This window comes from Phalacrocorax carbo, chromosome Z, assembly GCF_963921805.1.
Source record: "Phalacrocorax carbo chromosome Z, bPhaCar2.1, whole genome shotgun sequence".
Classification (NCBI taxonomy): domain Eukaryota; kingdom Metazoa; phylum Chordata; class Aves; order Suliformes; family Phalacrocoracidae; genus Phalacrocorax; species Phalacrocorax carbo.
Window position 1 is genome coordinate 28,769,259 of NC_087548.1, and position 16,507 is coordinate 28,785,765.

The 16,507-nt window shown below is 37.3% G+C and overlaps 1 protein-coding gene across 2 annotated transcripts in view; it reads left to right on the forward strand.

Annotated features, from left to right (window-relative positions):
- The window catches only part of CERT1 (ceramide transporter 1), a 74,913-nt gene that overhangs the window by 47,014 nt on the left and 11,392 nt on the right, over positions 1-16,507 (forward strand). The window contains exons 6-11 of one of the 2 annotated variants that reach the window (XM_064438248.1): positions 16-99; positions 5,680-5,837; positions 11,497-11,589; positions 13,011-13,097; positions 14,038-14,130; positions 14,704-14,781. In XM_064438248.1, the coding sequence (XP_064294318.1) occupies positions 16-99; positions 5,680-5,837; positions 11,497-11,589; positions 13,011-13,097; positions 14,038-14,130; positions 14,704-14,781 (593 nt within the window). The remainder of the gene's footprint in view (positions 1-15; positions 100-5,679; positions 5,838-11,496; positions 11,590-13,010; positions 13,098-14,037; positions 14,131-14,703; positions 14,782-16,507) is intronic. The other variant, XM_064438249.1, reaches the window with a different exon arrangement.

A 16,507-nucleotide genomic window follows, 5' to 3' on the forward strand; every position in this document is an offset into this window, starting at 1 on the left:
CTCTTTCAAATTTAGTGGTAGAAGATGATGAAGATGATTTCCCTACAATGCGTTCCGATGGGGATTTTTTACATAACAGTAACAGCAGTAAGGAAAAATGTAAGTGTGTCTTAACTTTTTCATGGTGTGATGATAAGCGTGATACAAGACAGGCATTTATGCTCTTTACTAAGCAGAAAATGGCAAGAATAGTTATTTAAATGTATGTGACAGGAATGTCTTACTCATGTTATCATTTATTAGCTGCTTTTCATGATTCTGAGTTATTCTTAATTCAAACATTAATACAAACTTGTCAAGCTGGAATTTCCTATTCTGTGTCCAAAGCCATTTTCACAGCAAAATTCTGTTGAAACAGCTGTATCATTCAGATATTGGTAACTGAGGTTTGTAACAGGTAATCACAGCTTTTCTTGCAAGTGCTACCTGCTGTAGAAGTGTGGGGGAGCCCAAAGCTTTTCCAGTTAGGTATGTCCCAGCATGGTTTTTCAAAGTTCTATGGCTACGTAATGGTTAAGTCCAGCACTGTTACTGATTCTCACTCATCATAATTTCAGCACTTTTACTGTATTTTCCATTGTTATCATGAACAGAATTCTGATTTTTATTCTTACCTTAAATGATATAGTTATTGTATTCACTGCAGCCATGTAGTAAACATGTAGAACTTGTGCAAGACTTGCTGTTCTGATACTTCTAGCCTGGCAGTTGTGTATGCATTTAAAATCTATTTGTCCCCTTCTTAGACTTTCTCTTCTTTCTTGACTGAAATATTTTACTTTTTACGTACTCTCGTTGTTGACAATTCCGTTAGTCCTAAGGTATTTCTTAGACCTTGATTCACAAAACTTTGAAGTTGCACTACCTCCAGTTCCAAATCTGATCGAATCTCCCAGTGAAATGCTCAACCAAAAGTTTTTTTAAAAACAAACATTTTCATCAAGAACCTGGAAAAAACATGAGCAAAATAAGCCTTTTTCTGTCTTCTGTTTTCTTTTTAATTGGCTATTATCCCCATGTATTGCATCCTTCCTTGCTATATTTAAGTGCTCTTTCTAGACTACCGCCAAAACTCTTACAAGGAAAGAGGAGAGAAAATGGAAGGAGCTTTCAGCATGCTTCCAGAATTCATCATATGACTAGATTTTTTCAATTATATAAAGTGTTTGCTCTGCTGAGGATTAATCATGATGGTGATTTCAGAGGTAGCATGTAACTCTGAAGTTTTGTTTATCTTTGGTGATAAGAAGCAAGAAAGATTTATTCCAGTTTGCAATGCTCAGCTGTAAGCAAGTGCACATTTCCACTAACCCTATTGTGTATGTAAAAGTATACATTTTTTGAGGACTTCTACGAGAAGTGAAAAAGCCTTCTTTAAAAAACGCTAAGTGAAAATTTATTTTTACTGCATAATTCGTTTTGAAAAAAGATGCCTTTGTCAAACTTAATTTTTGTAGGATCACATAGGAGTTTCCGCTTAATTTACCTTTAGAATATTTCTTATCTACGTTCTTCTAGTATATCCATTATATATATGTATGATACAGGGAATGTCATTAGGGAAGTCAATATTTTTAGTACATCTGGTCATCTTAGAACATTTAAATGCGAAGTAGGTGACTTCATTTTTTATAACCTGTTTAACAGGAATGTGAGGTGATATCCATATTCCTCTTGTAAAAGGGTCTGTGTCAAGCCTTTGGGAACTTACTTGCTAAGAAATTGCTATATATTATGGGTACCTGTATATAAACTCACTATAGATCACTACAGAAAATTTCTGCAAGCCCTCACTTTTTGCAGAACTTCTAATTCCAGTTATGATTCCTGATTCCATTAAATTCACTTTTTGTCAATTATCTCATCTTAGGTTTTCTGCGCCTTTGATTTCTAAGAGATAAATCCATTAAATATTTAGTAGCTGAGTGCTTCAAAGCTTGATTAGAAAATGAAAAATTGGTCTTGGCCCTGAAGTAGAATCATAAGTCATAAGTGCAGTGGGGGACGTAGATGTCTCAGGTTGAGATAACCATATGCCCATGTATAGAGCAGAAAACTATTCAGACTAACTGATAACAACATAATTTTCAGCTTCACCCTTTTCTACAGCTTAGCCTCAGAGTAGCTGTTAAGATTCTTTGGTTTCTAAAATTATAGTTCCCTTCTTGACCTTTCTGTCCAGTCCAGTCTGGGAAGGACTGGAACAACCTTTTTAACTGTATCTGAAGTGGTTGTCTGTTTATTCTGGGGCGGTTCTGCAGTCAGTGTGGCAGGAAGTGAGAAGCATGGGTTCAACCTCTTACCATACTATAATAAGGAGTGTTCGAGCCTACTGTTCAGACCACAAGTGCACCAATCTAATGCTCAAATAATTAGATTTAAGACTGACTTAAGAGACCATATTCCCATTGTCTTTTGAAATTTGATCCCTTCTACACCTTTCCTGGGTGCAAGGAGAAGGTTAATGTGACTAGAGAGATTTGTGTACTAGCCTGGAGAAGACTCTGGACAGGGAGGCTTTTTCCTTTCTGTTCTGTAGGACCTTTGAAAAGCTAGGAAGAGTACTATGAAGGTATTTGAACTTACTGGTCACTTTCAATTTTAAAAATCTGGTAACTGAAGCAATGATTATTTGTATAAAACACCAAGGAAGAGTCTGGCTGGTGCATTATTTACCCATTGGGACTTCATATTCTAGGAATGTAGAATCTTGATCAGCAAGTGTTCCCATCCATCCACTCAGGAAAATGAGCATATTCGGATTTAAATTATGTAAGAATAGGAAGAGCAGGTGAAACCTGCTTAAGGAACTTCTTTGAAGACAGGTGGTGTCTTTGTACTGGAACTATGCAGATGGAAGTGGCACAGAGGCTGAAGGAGAGAAATCTGATGTAAAAAACAGTGGCATCTGTGCTGGATTTTTGTGCTTTGAATGGAGGAAGAATATCCACCAATGTATTGCTGAAATAATGGGGTTGTTCTTAGAGGAAAACTAATCGTATTGATTCTGCTGCTATCCACAGAAGATCAAGAACAGTAGGTATCAATAAACGGGTCATGCACCTGAACATTTCTTTTTCACTTAGTGTTAGTTCAGTGACATAAGATGTTATGGTGGCATAAAATGTAAAAGATCAAGGAACTTTCTACTTTCTTCAAAATTATTTTCTGTTTCACTGGAAAGAGTTTTGATCAAACAGGTGATGTTTGGGACACCTGTGAAACTGTTAAACAGGATCTTAAGAACAAGAAGGGAAAACTGACATTTCCTAACAGGCGTAGAGGTGTAGGAGAGAAGGGATGAAGAGCTATTGAAGGCTAAAGCATGGTATGAAGTGAAAGGCAAGAGAAACCAAATCAGAAATAAAGCAAAATGCTTAAAATACAGGATAATTTAAAAGGAACCACTTGGATGGTGTTGAAATTGAAGTTCATTGAAGTAGGAAAAAAATCATCCTGCTGCTTTTTTCAGTTGGCTGCATGCAGTTTCATCACCAAGCTAGAAGAGCAGTTGCAATGGGAAGAACACTTTCCTATTAGCCTTTACCTTGAATTATATAGATCTCCTGATGCCAGATATCATTTTGGAACACTCAGTCTTGTAGCTGACATGGAAAAAAAAGCATAGAAAAAGAATAGGAAACATGTTCAGGCTCTCCAAATAGAAAATCTCCTGACAAATGTGTCTAATGTGCTGAAGCTCAGCTGTTACTGAGATGGGGCTTGAGATCCTCTTCTGACATGTTCCGGAAGACAAATGTCTCCTGTGATTAGGAATGAATCAAAATACTCCCGTCCATTGTAAAGAATCTCTTAAGTGACCACCTCTTTGAAGAAACAGATTTTGTCTTTCTGCAACAGTTATTGACCAGAATTAATAATGGCTGAAAGGAAATATGGGCACTGACTTTAAAACAGCAAGCTCTGCATGTATCACTGCTACTTTGAGGACTAGTCATTAAAGACTGACTTAGAATATGACAATTGAAACTGTATGGAAGTATTAACGAGCTGTAGCTGAGACCTAAAGATATCCAGGAGCAAAAGCTGGCTTTTTCCAGAAAATGAGGCTGCATTGCTGTATCTCTCTTACAGTCTATCAGATTTCTGAAATGATTGCAGCTAGTGGTAGTTTCTTCAGCAAGTCTAGCATGTTGCATAATAGAGGAAGATCATCTATAAGCATCATAGCTGTGCTGGCAAGTCTGTGCATGGACACAGTCTACACCAACAGGATAAATTATTAGTATAAACTGTATTTTTCAGTCATGAAGTGTTATGGGTGAAGCTGTTGTGTAATTTTCATTATTCTCAGTGAATTCACTGCATCGCCTCCTTGCCAGCTTATTCCACTTTCAGTCTCAGCCTCCTCCGTGTTCTCTCTGCAGCTGTTAGGGGGAGGGAGAGCTGCTCTGGTCTTTGTTGTTTCTGAAACAGATTTTTCTTTCTCTTACTTTCCTTTTTTTCTCCAGCCCGCATCATCTTTACCTTTCAGGGAATATTCTTGATTAACATGAAATAAAAAATAAGCTGTATTCTACTGTAGAATGTATGCTTATTGAGGTATCTGAAGTAGTGTGTGGTCTGTAATCATCTGTTTGAAAAATAGTTTGATTCCTTCAGAAAGGAGAGTATATAAAAGCCTCTAGAGACTTAAACCATTGCTTAAGGCTGTGTGATGATTGCTTTCTGTTCACAAAGTGTAGATATACTGTGCTTTACCATTAGAGAACAGCAACTGCATTTCTATTCCTTCCAAGAACTGAACTGCTTGAAAGCTCTGCTTTGCCCTTGTGGGCAGATATTGGATAAACTTACACAAATATTTATTTGTATTTTTGAAATAACAGTGGCATGTTGACAAACTGACTGGGGGCAGAGGGGAGGGTGGCAGGGAAGCAATATCCAGCTAGGTGATAAGTCATTAACTTGCCCTATGGCGTATCAGGAGTTACTTTAATTTGCTGGGCTCAGTCAGCTTCAACATGGGTGTTACTTTTGCTTTCTAATATTTTCTGACATTACTGTTTAGTGTTTGATTTGTTATTATGTCAACCTACATATGAGTTTGACATATGAGAGGTACTTTTTTGTCACATGTTTTAAGTGACTTGTTTAAATAGCCTTAGCAACAGATGGCTTGGTTGACAGCATGAAGTAGTTGTTAGAACTGCAAAACCCACAGTACTTGGATAACTCAACATGTTTGATACTTTTATATCTTACCTTTTTACTTTGAGGTTTTTAAATATTTGCCTGCTTAAAGCAACCTTGAATGTTATATTTTGGGTTTGATTGCATTTTGAAATTGTTCCTTAGTGCTGTATCAGATGTGTTTAAGGTTGCTCTGTGTTAATTAGGCCCCACTTCAAGCTGTCAAACTGCTATTGTTACAAAGTATTACCACTCCCCCCACCCACATGATTTGCAGAATGCAGAGTAATACAGCATTACCAGCAGGCTTGAAATACAGTATAGCAAGATGAAGCTGAGGGGATGTATTCCTCTTTTTGAATCTTTCTTTATCCTGTGGATAGCTGAACACCATTAGCGCTTTTATTTTTTTAGTTAACTTTCTAGCCAGTCTGTTTTCTTCAAACAGTTGTAAATAAGCATACATGTAAAATGCTTGTTTGAGTTAAAGGCAGCCAGCAGTGAATGATTCATGTTTGATTTTAGTGTTTCCGCATGTGACACCCAAAGGAATTAATGGCATAGACTTCAAAGGAGAAGCTATAACTTTCAAGGCAACTACTGCTGGCATCCTTGCTACACTCTCTCATTGTATTGAACTCATGGTAAAACGTGAAGAAAGTTGGCAAAAAAGGCTAGATAAGGTAAGATCATTTTCCATTTACTTTTCTTGAAAAAAGTCTCTTTAGCTTGAAGTTGAAATTTCAAATGACATGTGAACTTTTTTATTCCAGGTATTGCTTTTATTTTTATGTACAGCATTTATTTTAGGTGTTTTCATTATTAGTCCTATAAAATGTTAAAGCGTCATCCTGACTTGATATAATAACATTATTCATCATAGTCTTTCTTTTCCCAGCCCTTGTTCAGATAGTGTTCCTATATATTTTTATCTATAAAGAACCTAACAGTATTCCATAGTAATAAGTGTATTGCTCACAGCCTTCTGAGAGGCTAATTATCCATCCTTGCAAAAATAATGTGCAAATCTCTGAAATGTTTTAACTGTGATAAGAGATTGTGACCATACTGAGGAGAGCAACCGGTTCTAACTTTGAATGCCTCTAAGATACAATAATTTCACTTTCCTTTAGGAGATGGAAGAGATTAAGTCATATTTTACACTAATCACTTAAATTTTTACTTGTGTGGTATTATATTATCTGTTGTTCTAATGGCAGTGATAGTTCATGCTAAGCCTACTCAACCACTATAGCAACTTGAAAGGAGCAGCATCTTCTCTAATGAGGTGTGCTGGAGGCATAGCTAGGTTGTACTTCAGGCTTTGATTTCTAGAATCCTGCCATCACTGGCTGGTGTCTTGTGCAGTCCTCTAGCTATTGTCTCTTGTTTTTCATTCAACATGTTTCCATATGGTGTATATCACACTTTAGATGTTATTCCATATGTTTTAGTGGCATACAATTCAAAGAGTGAACACATTTAGACAAAATACATCCATGTTTAAGTCCTTGCCCCTGTCCTCTGCATTGTCTTTGCATGTCAAAGGCCTGGCACTGTCTAACTGTATTGCAACTTCTGTCAATGCTTGATTTGTTACTGCTTCATCTAAGTACTTGGAAGAATTACAGTGGATGTAAGACTTAAAGTTTGTTCATAGAATTATAGTGTAATTCAGGTTGGACTAGAGACTTCAAGATCTCTCCCTCCTACCTCCTGCTTAAAGGAAGGACAGTTTGAGATCAGACCAGGTTGCTCAGGGCTCTGTCAAGTCTGGTTTCAAGTCTCCAAAGCTGGAGACTGCACAGCTTTTCTGGGCAGCCTATTCTGCTGTTCAGCTGTTATAGTGAAAAAGTTTTGCCTTATATCCAGTTGGAGTAACTCTTAATCCCATATCTGCCTATTGTTTTTCATCTTTCTACTATAGACTGATGTGAAGAGTCTGACTCAGTTTGTTGGACTTTCTTGGAGGCATTGGAAGGCTACTGTCAGGTCTCCCCACAAAAGCCTTCTCTTCTCCAGGCTGAGCAAACACAGTTCACTCATGTTGATCAGACTTTACTTAGAGCATGGATGATGTGAATTTTTTGCCCCTAGGTTAGTATATGTTAACACAGAATAATATGTTAATACCAAACTTGAACTTGTTTAGTTAGTTGTTACTTTTTTCTTTGTCCATGGACTAATTTAAAGCACTTGTTTTTAGCTATAAGTGATTAACATTCAAACCTAAATTTCACTTTAGGTCTCATGCAACTGATACCTCATACAGCATGAGTAAATACATTTTAAGAGGGTCACAAGCTTATTTGGACTAGTTTTCCCAGAAATTAAAATAGCAGAAGCTTATAAAAACTTGGAGGGTAAGTTGTTCTGCTTTGGTAGACCTGCAGTTTTTTTAAAGTCACATATGACAATTAAGTTTTCTGGTGTTTACAGCACACTCACGGTAAAGTACTTTAATTCTAATAAAACACTTCTTATTTGTATTCCTCTAATTACTAGCCTTTTGGAAGAGGTTATTTTTTTATTTAATTAAATAATACAAAATTGTGGTGAGGCAAGCCTTGGCTAACAGCCAACTGCCCACTCAGCTGCCCACCACCCATCCAGCAGAACTAGGGGGAAAAATAGGATGAGAAAGTTCATGACTCGAGAAAGACAGGGAGATGGATTACTGGTTTTTGTCATGGCAGAGTGTTCTTGACTTGGGGAAAATCAATTTTTTGCTAATTTAAAATAGATCCAGTTAATGGGAAACAAAGACAAACACTAAAACAGCTTGCTTCCCTCATTTCCCAAGCTCAGTTGCACTCCTTCACTGCAGGGCCATCTCCCTGCTGCTTGCTAGCCCCAAGCAGAAGAGGTTGAGGAATGGGGGTTGCAGTCAGTCCAAAACACTTCATCTCTGTTACTCCTTTATCCTCCCGCTTTTTCCCTGCTCCAGCACAGGTCCTCTCCACAGGTGGAAGTCCTCTGGGAAAAATCTGCTGAAGTGTGGGTCCTCCATGGGACATGGTTCTTTCAGGGAATGTCCCTCTGCTCTGGCTTGGGGTCTTCCATGGGCTGCAGTGTGGATATGTTCTCTGCCCTGGAGCTACTCCTCCTTTTTTCCAGCCTTGGCACCTCCTCTGTTTCTCACTTCTTGTTCCCCCTTCCTCTCAGCCTAAGGTGTTTTTTTCTATTAAATATCTTTTCAGAGAGGTGCCACACACATGGTGGATGGGCTCAGGTGTGTCCTGCAGTGGATCTGTTTCGGAGCTGGCTAGAACCACTGCTGTCTGACACAGGGCAGCTTCTGGCTTCTTCCCACAGACACCACCCCTGCAGTCCCCCATGACCAACACCTTGACACCTACACCCTTAAAGACCGCAGTTGACTCTGTTCAGACCTCTGCTAACACTTTCCACTTCAGCTGTAGAGCTGCTTTTTGGTTTTCTTTTATCTTGTTTCAGCAGTTAAACATGGCATTATAAGATAATCTTCTAGAACTGTGGGCCTGAGCAAAAAACATTGCTCTGTCATCTGATAAATAGGTGTGGGAGGAAAATGGCGTTGATCTTTCTACTTTTGGTTTTCTTGCCTAGATGTGTAAACTGCTCTAAAAAGGAAGTAAATATTGTGAGATTATAAAGTTCAGAATACCTTCTCTAAGAGAGAGTAGAGGGGAAAATTACGTGAACTTAGCAAGCTGTTTGTGTTTATGTTCTAGTTGGGAGGGTTTTAGAGCTCTTAGGTCTGTCTAGTGCCTGTAAAAAGACCATCTAGCAGAGTTGAAAGGGGCAGCATCAAGTTTTCCCTTTGCATGTCAGCAGATGCACACCGCTGGCTCTGCCCTGCGCAGGTTTGTTACAGGAAGGATAAGATCTGTCAGTGGCTAAAAATCTGTGTTTTACAACTAGGATGAGTACCACTGTAATCCAGCTCACTCTCCTTTTCAGCCTCCTCACTCCACTAGCTTCAGAACTCCTTTTACTTAACAGCAGCAGACAAAGGTGATTAGTAAGAGTACTGGTACCTCGGTACAGCCTCCCTCTTGGTGAGGGCTAGGTTAGTCTAAAGATGCAAAACAGATGTATGTCTGCTGAACTTGAAGCCAGTGTGTTTCAAAATTATAGCTGTCCTAAAAATTTTTTCATATTAAAAAGCTCAAGGTCAGTTCAGCAGAATTTGTTGAATCTTGAGGTGACTAGAGTTTTACTAGAGATACGTACAGTGTTACAAAGTGAGTATCTTTCTCTATAACCCTCTGCTTTTTTTTAATAAAATGAAGGGGTTTAAGTTACATTCTGAAGGTTGTAAACTATTTCTAAACCTTTGAAAACAAGACATTATTATAAAAACATTTCTTAATTTTTAAGGAGACTGCTAAAATAATGCACTTAATGACTAATTTTAGAATTATGTATGTAGTTTTCTTTTTGTTACCAAAAGTCATGTGGCCAGAATAAACATAATGCAAAAAAGCATGTAAAGTTATCTAAAGGCAATTGTAACTGCAGCCTTATTTTCAACCTTTTCCTCTTAGCTCGAAAGTAAAATCTTCAGGATCTTGAGCTTGACTTTTTATTTTTCCCAGTGCAGTATATTTTTCAGTATGAGCCTCTTCAGTGTGTTTTAGAATAGGCTTTTCTTAAAATGGATAAGCAAGGAAAGGATTTAATCTCTAGTATTAGGCCCACTGTTTTACTTGCAACAAAATCCTGTGATGATGCTTTTCTTGTTGTCTGGACTACAGCAACATTTCTCTGTTCTTATTTCCTTTGGTCTTATGAGTTGTTATTAATGAGGAAACTTAATCTTCTGAACCTTTAATTTTACCTTAAGACTAACATGTTTAGGTAGCTATTTTGTTCACCTTTGACAATCGTAACTTAAATGTTTCATTAAATTTTAGAGTTTCAATACACCGGTAATTTTTCTGCTGTGCAAACAGTTTCCCCATTTCTGCCTGATTTAATGTTGTTGCCAAGAGAAGCTGGCAGATTTGGAGTTGTAAAGCTGTCTTTTGACACATGTGAATTATCACTAATTTGCAGATTGAAGTACAGAAAGTGTGGGGATTTGGGGCGAGCAGGAGGAGGAGTTATATTTTGGTGGGGTTTTGGTTTTCAGTTTTGGGTTGGGTTTTTTCATTCCAAGTGTTCTAGTAAAACATCTGTGCTTTCAGTGACTTATGTCATGCTTTACAGGATTCTCCAGTTACTTTCAAAAAAGTTAAATGTGGAAAATTTTATTAAACAGCAGTATTAGCAGTTATTGCCTCTTTGTAGTAGTTTCAGAAGGAAAAAACCTACAATCGCAGCTAAAGACAATACTGTCTTCATTTAAGTGCTGCTTTTTTTCCTAGGAATTTTCCTGTGCAAAACTTATACTAGTTTTCCTTTCCTTTACTGTTCCTTAACTTTTCAAGTATTTCTTCAGAAACTAGAAAATGTGTTCCAGAGTGAAAGTTACCACCAAATTTCCAGCTGGTAAATTCAGCCTCTCAGTATATAAGGGCTTTTCACTCAATCTTTAAAGTTCAAATTGGGTTGCTGAATAATTATATCTGCAAGTAGTGGTGCACGATCTGGCTGTCACCTGTAAGATTTAACTTTCTTCTACCTGAAGTGATTCTGAAAGGGGACGGAGAAACATCTTGCCTATTAAAGCTGAATTCTGCAAGAATTTCAGACGTGTTTATAGCTTTTTCACTGAGAATGTCTGGCAATATGTAGAATTTGCAGAGGAAATATTAGACTTCATCTAATTCTGGCATTACTACTTTTTTAATTCAAAATACACAATGACATAGTGTATCTAGTACAGTCACACATCTGTTACATAAAATGATGTTGAGTTGGTAGTCTCTGCATGGAGTTCACAAAATGATTCACGTTGATCCTATGCCAGCTAATAATAGATACAGACTTACATGCTGTGACTCATTAGTATCTCACCACATTCAGTAAGTTAGCTTTTTACCAGTCTTACTTTTAACCCTTTGTTGTCACTGCCGAAGCATCTGTGTCAAGGAGCTTTATATAAACTGTCAGTGAGAAAATGTCTGAGCCTCAGTGGGCCATGAAGAGCTATGCTTGAACTAGATACCAGTTTTTGCTTGCTGATCTGATTTCTTCCATGTGACTTAAAGGAGGTATCCTCAAGTTAGCTAGCTGACTGAGCTTTGTATTATATACGCATGTACATGGGCCCATATAATGCATGCATGCAAATAAATTGAGAAAATCAGCAGCTTTCCAATTGTTACTAGGGAAAAAAACTACACTGGTCATTCCATTTATTGGCATGTCGACTTACCAGGCAATAAATTCTCACTGCATCATGTAATTTTACAGGAGATAGAGAAAAGGAGAAGAATTGAAGAAGCATACAAAAATGCTGTGACAGAACTGAAGAAGAAGTCCCACTTTGGAGGACCAGACTACGAGGTACCAATGCTGCTTCTGAAATGTTTGAAAAAGCTATGACTTAGACTGGTTCGTTTCTCAGAGGTGGAAAGGGACATATAAGTTAGTGTTTGGCTTGTGCAAGTGTGTTCATGCCACTTTTATTTTTCTACCTTGGAAACTGAAACTGGATGAAGCATCTCAGTCCTTAATTTTTTGAGAATGGAAGTCTGTCTTCACCTCAGGCTTCCTTGTTCTGCTTTTGTCGAAAGCATTTTTCTTGCAGATATTTCCACTGATTTTTGATCACTCTTCTTGTACACTTGATACTGCTTATAGGCAAGAGTTTTGTACTTCCTTTTTAAATGGTTTAGCTATATAAATATGTAAAGTAAATATGAAAACCGTGACTGCAGAGGCTGTCCTAGAATGTGAGGTTGAGCATGAATTGATTTTTAACTTGTCACTGCCACTTGAACTTGTGTTGACAAATTCAGTGATTTTTAGGTTCCTTTCATCTGTTAAATTGTGTATTTCAGCAGCTTCCTCCTCAGAGATTTAGTCAAATTCCAAGATGCCTAAATCACCTTGTGATGAGTAATGTATGTTAATGCACCTATAATGCAGTTTGCATAATTTTTAAGAACTTGACTCTTCCACATACATTGATCAAACACGTTTCTACTTACAAATCATAGCCTGAGAAATAATGCTAATATGCTGAGATATTTAAAAGATAGTCGCGGAGGTCCTCTGTAACTGAGGCATACCGTGTAAATGATGATGATGGGTAGGAAGTTGGACACTGTTTACCTGGTTATGAAGCCAACTGCTTCTCCCAGATATCCCTGTTGTAAAGTAGTTCTTTGAAATTTGCTGGACCAGCACGTTTTACAATACCGTAAAAGTGGTAAAACTAATTTTCTGAAACCACCATTTTACATAGTAGACTCAAGTTTTTAATAGTTAACTCAACTCTACCTGTTGTTCAGTGTCAAACTGTTCTTTCCAATGACTTTCAATACAGATCCCTAGAATTTTTTTGTTACATTTTGAGCACATATCTGAAATCTGCCCTAAGGCTCTGGAATACTTGCAAGGAGTCTAACTACACAATTATGTCAATGTGTACTTTACTGACACACTGTAAACATTTTTAAGAGAAGATACATGTTAATTAAAACCTAAATCTGATGTCACAGTATATTGGCATGGTTACTCAGTTTCCTGGGATTTTTATTCCGTATACAACTATCCCTAATTTGTAGTTAGAGGCAGTAACTTCCTTTAACAAGTAGGGTTTTCAGGGGAATTGTAATTTAAGAATATTGGTGAAAATATTTTAGGTCTATAGAAGAAATTTGCTTCTATCATTTGTATGCATAATATATAAATATGTATTTCTAATGTTAAGTGGAATTAAAGGTGTCTCAAATTTTGAACTAGTTTTGTTTATGTTCTAGGAGGGTCCTAATAGTCTGATTAATGAAGAAGAATTCTTTGATGCTGTTGAAGCTGCTCTTGATAGACAGGATAAAATGGAAGAACAGGTATTGATCTTTGAAAAAATGCCTTAATGATGGGCATTTCATGTGAGACTTCTTTGACTTAAATCAGTGATGGGGTGCATCTCTTGAAGCTCTAGATGTTTTATTCTGACAATGACAAGGGGAATTCACTTATTAGTTAAATATTGTCGCTTAACACTGATTTTGAGAAAGTGACTTCATAGTTTACATAGAAAAGGATAGTGTAAGTGTCAAGCTAATTGAATGTCTCTAGTTTCTTGTTCCTGATAAGTGTCCTGTATAAAACTTATCTTTGTATGTAACTGATGCCCTGTGCAAATAAGAATATCAAACGCTGCAGCTGTTTCTCAAAACCTAACTATTGCACTGAAGTTTCTTTTGACTCTAGCAGTATGTGAAATAGGGAAGATGTAGTTCTTTTGGTGTTTTTTTTTTTATTTAAAAATTCTGTAGGGTTGCGCTACTTCTCTGACTCATTTCTTCAGTGATGAGGATCAAAAAGGGATGAGACACATACATAGCATATGAGTATATAAAATGAGAGGGAATAACAGTGTGGTACATCCTTTGTCTTAATGTTTAGGATTATGAATAATAGTGAATACAGTGACTTAGTTAAGAATTAGAAGACTTCCTAGTGGACACATAGTACCCAACAGAGTTTACCTGTGTTGGGATTGCTTAGTGGAGAGTAAAAGTTTTCAGTGAGTGTTGTACTGCTACATGGATCCTTAATGGTGCCGATCCATTTTCCTTAACTCAGAAGTACACTTTGAAGTGTAGACAAATTCATTCTTGAGGCCCATTCACTTACTGAGAATTCCAGCATGATGACAGCTTCATGCCTGTCATGGATAGCATTAGTTGTTGTAGCCACTGTATAGATTGAGGATGACTCACTCTGGTTCATAGTCCACCCAATAGCAGCTGACTACTAATAATTAAACCTATTTTGTTGCAGTCTCAAAGTGAAAAGGTCAGATTACACTGGCCAACCTCCTTACCTTCTGGAGATGCATATTCTGCTGTGGGGACTCACCGATTTGTCCAAAAGGTAAGATATTTCTTATCTCCTCTGAATAATGGGCTGACCTATCATATTTCTAGATAATATTTTGTATGGGTAGGCAAGATTTTTTTAGGTGTTTCTAGTAACTTTCAATGGTTTACTCATTTTCAAATTAAGTGGCTGGAATTGGTGAAGGATTGTTTTCTGTCTTGGCTCAAAAAATACTGATTTGAATATCTATTTAGAATCCTCTTGACTTACATCAAGCTTGTCAGATAATAAAGAAAAAAATCCCAATTTTCTAACTTCAGTGTTTTCAAGACACCTTCACCAAAATTCATTGAATTTATTTAACTTAAAAAAAAAATCCAGTCTTTTATATCAGGATCAGTTGACTTTTTGTTTTAGTGTTACTGGAAACACTATGCTCCCTCTCAGGGCTACACTGGGAACATAATACATAATAGGTGCATGAAATCAGCATTCACTGCTGTGCTTGCTGCTTATGGTGCTTTTGTTTTCCTTTTCTTCATTATCTTGTGCTTGCAAGTTGGTACTGAATGCTCTGTTGTGCCTTTGTTCTGATTACTTGGTTTTTTCTTTGTCTGTCTCTGGTAGCCCTATAGTCGCTCTTCCTCCATGTCTTCCATTGATCTAGTCAGTGCCTCTGATGATGTTCACAGATTCAGCGCCCAGGTACTGTATTAATGTGTAGAGTGGGGGTTGCATATCTTCGCTGTATTTCATCCTCTTCTCTAGAACCTGGGTTTTTTGTTACATAAATCACTGCTTGCTTTAAACTAGTACGTTGAGACAAACAAAGGAGTTCTCTATTGCTGTACTAAATCGTCCTTTTACATTCTGCTTGCTTGCATATCACTTGTGCAGAGGCCCAAATCTTGTGAAACTGTTGGATTTAATTCAGTAGCTTTAAAAATGCCTAAAACTTGAAAATTTTGCATTTCTGATCATAATAAGAGTAGAGTAACACCTGGTTTTTGTGGGCTGGACATGGTCTTTGCTTCATATTGAAGAGTTTCTTGCTTTTAAATCAAAGGTTTTATTTGTCTTCAATATTTGTTTGTAATGACATGAAAATACTAAATGTTAAGGTTCACTATTACCATTTTTTACTTCAACTAGTTTTATTATTGACATATCAAAGTGCATTGACAAACAAGATTGGGGCATGAGAATTTTTACTGAAGAGTTTCAATATATTCACTTATCCTTCAGAAAATAAGTCTGACATCATGGATATTTCAGTGTGGTCATAGTGGCATATTCCAGTAATGTAGAAATTACTCTAGGTTCTTGCTCTCATGATGATAGTTGAGAGTGGAATTAGATAGGTGAGTTCATGTGTTTACTCCTTAGACTCAAAAGTTGTTCAGACATGCCATTCATGCCATTAGTTGCCTTCTGCTGTGGTCCACATGTAATTGTGAATATGGAGCTTCGTTCTGGGATTGCTATTTTGGAGGTTTTTTGAAATTATTAACTAATGCTGCAAACAACTTGCTTTTTCAAATAGAAGAAATGGATTTTCTTTTGATTAACAGATCCTGGAATTGTACTAACTGCAGACCTTATTGCCAGCTTTATGCAGGACCTTAGCACTTAAGGACTTGCTTATTGGACTGAAATCCCAACACTTGTCTTGACCTTTTACAGTCAGTTACTTTCCGAAATTTGAATTTATTGCAAGGGGAAAAGTATGCAGGTCATATTGCACAATGCTGATAGACTCATCTACTGGTACTGCAGCAGTCAAGTTAGTTTTTCAAGTTTGTTTTTATTTAGGAGGATGGTGGAAATAAGTAATAGAAAGCAGGTTTGACTCCAAAAATAGGAACTGCTTGTCTGTCAGACTATGGGCACATAGGCAGTTCAACATAAGGGAAGCTCACAGCCACCAGAATATATGGGCCTCCTCATTTTCACCTCTTATGCCAATGATAGTGTTTGCCTGAGTATCAGAGCACTAGTGTGGCTGAAAAACTAACCATTTAGAATCAAAACTGAGGTTGACCAGATCCTTATCACAATAACAGAAACTGAGATAAAGGATTAGGATCAAATGGACTGGAGTGAAGTTGCTTTTTTCAGCCGCTGCATGGATTATACCATGTAGAAGTTACTACTGGGTACCTTTGAACACAGTTTCAAGTTAATGGACTCAATGCAGAAAGGATGATCTCCTTAACTTGTAGGAAATGACTCTCTACCCTGCCTCCCCCCCACCCCAAATAATTTCCCTAGAACAAATTTTTACCGGGTCAACAAGTTAGTTCACCTCCTGAAGAGTTTCATTGCTCCTGAACAAGCAGATGAAAGACAACTGAGAGCATGAAGAGAAAAGCAGCACACCTTCTGTTGGTAGCAGCGTGCTCTGGACCTTATTAATATGAAATTGGCCTCT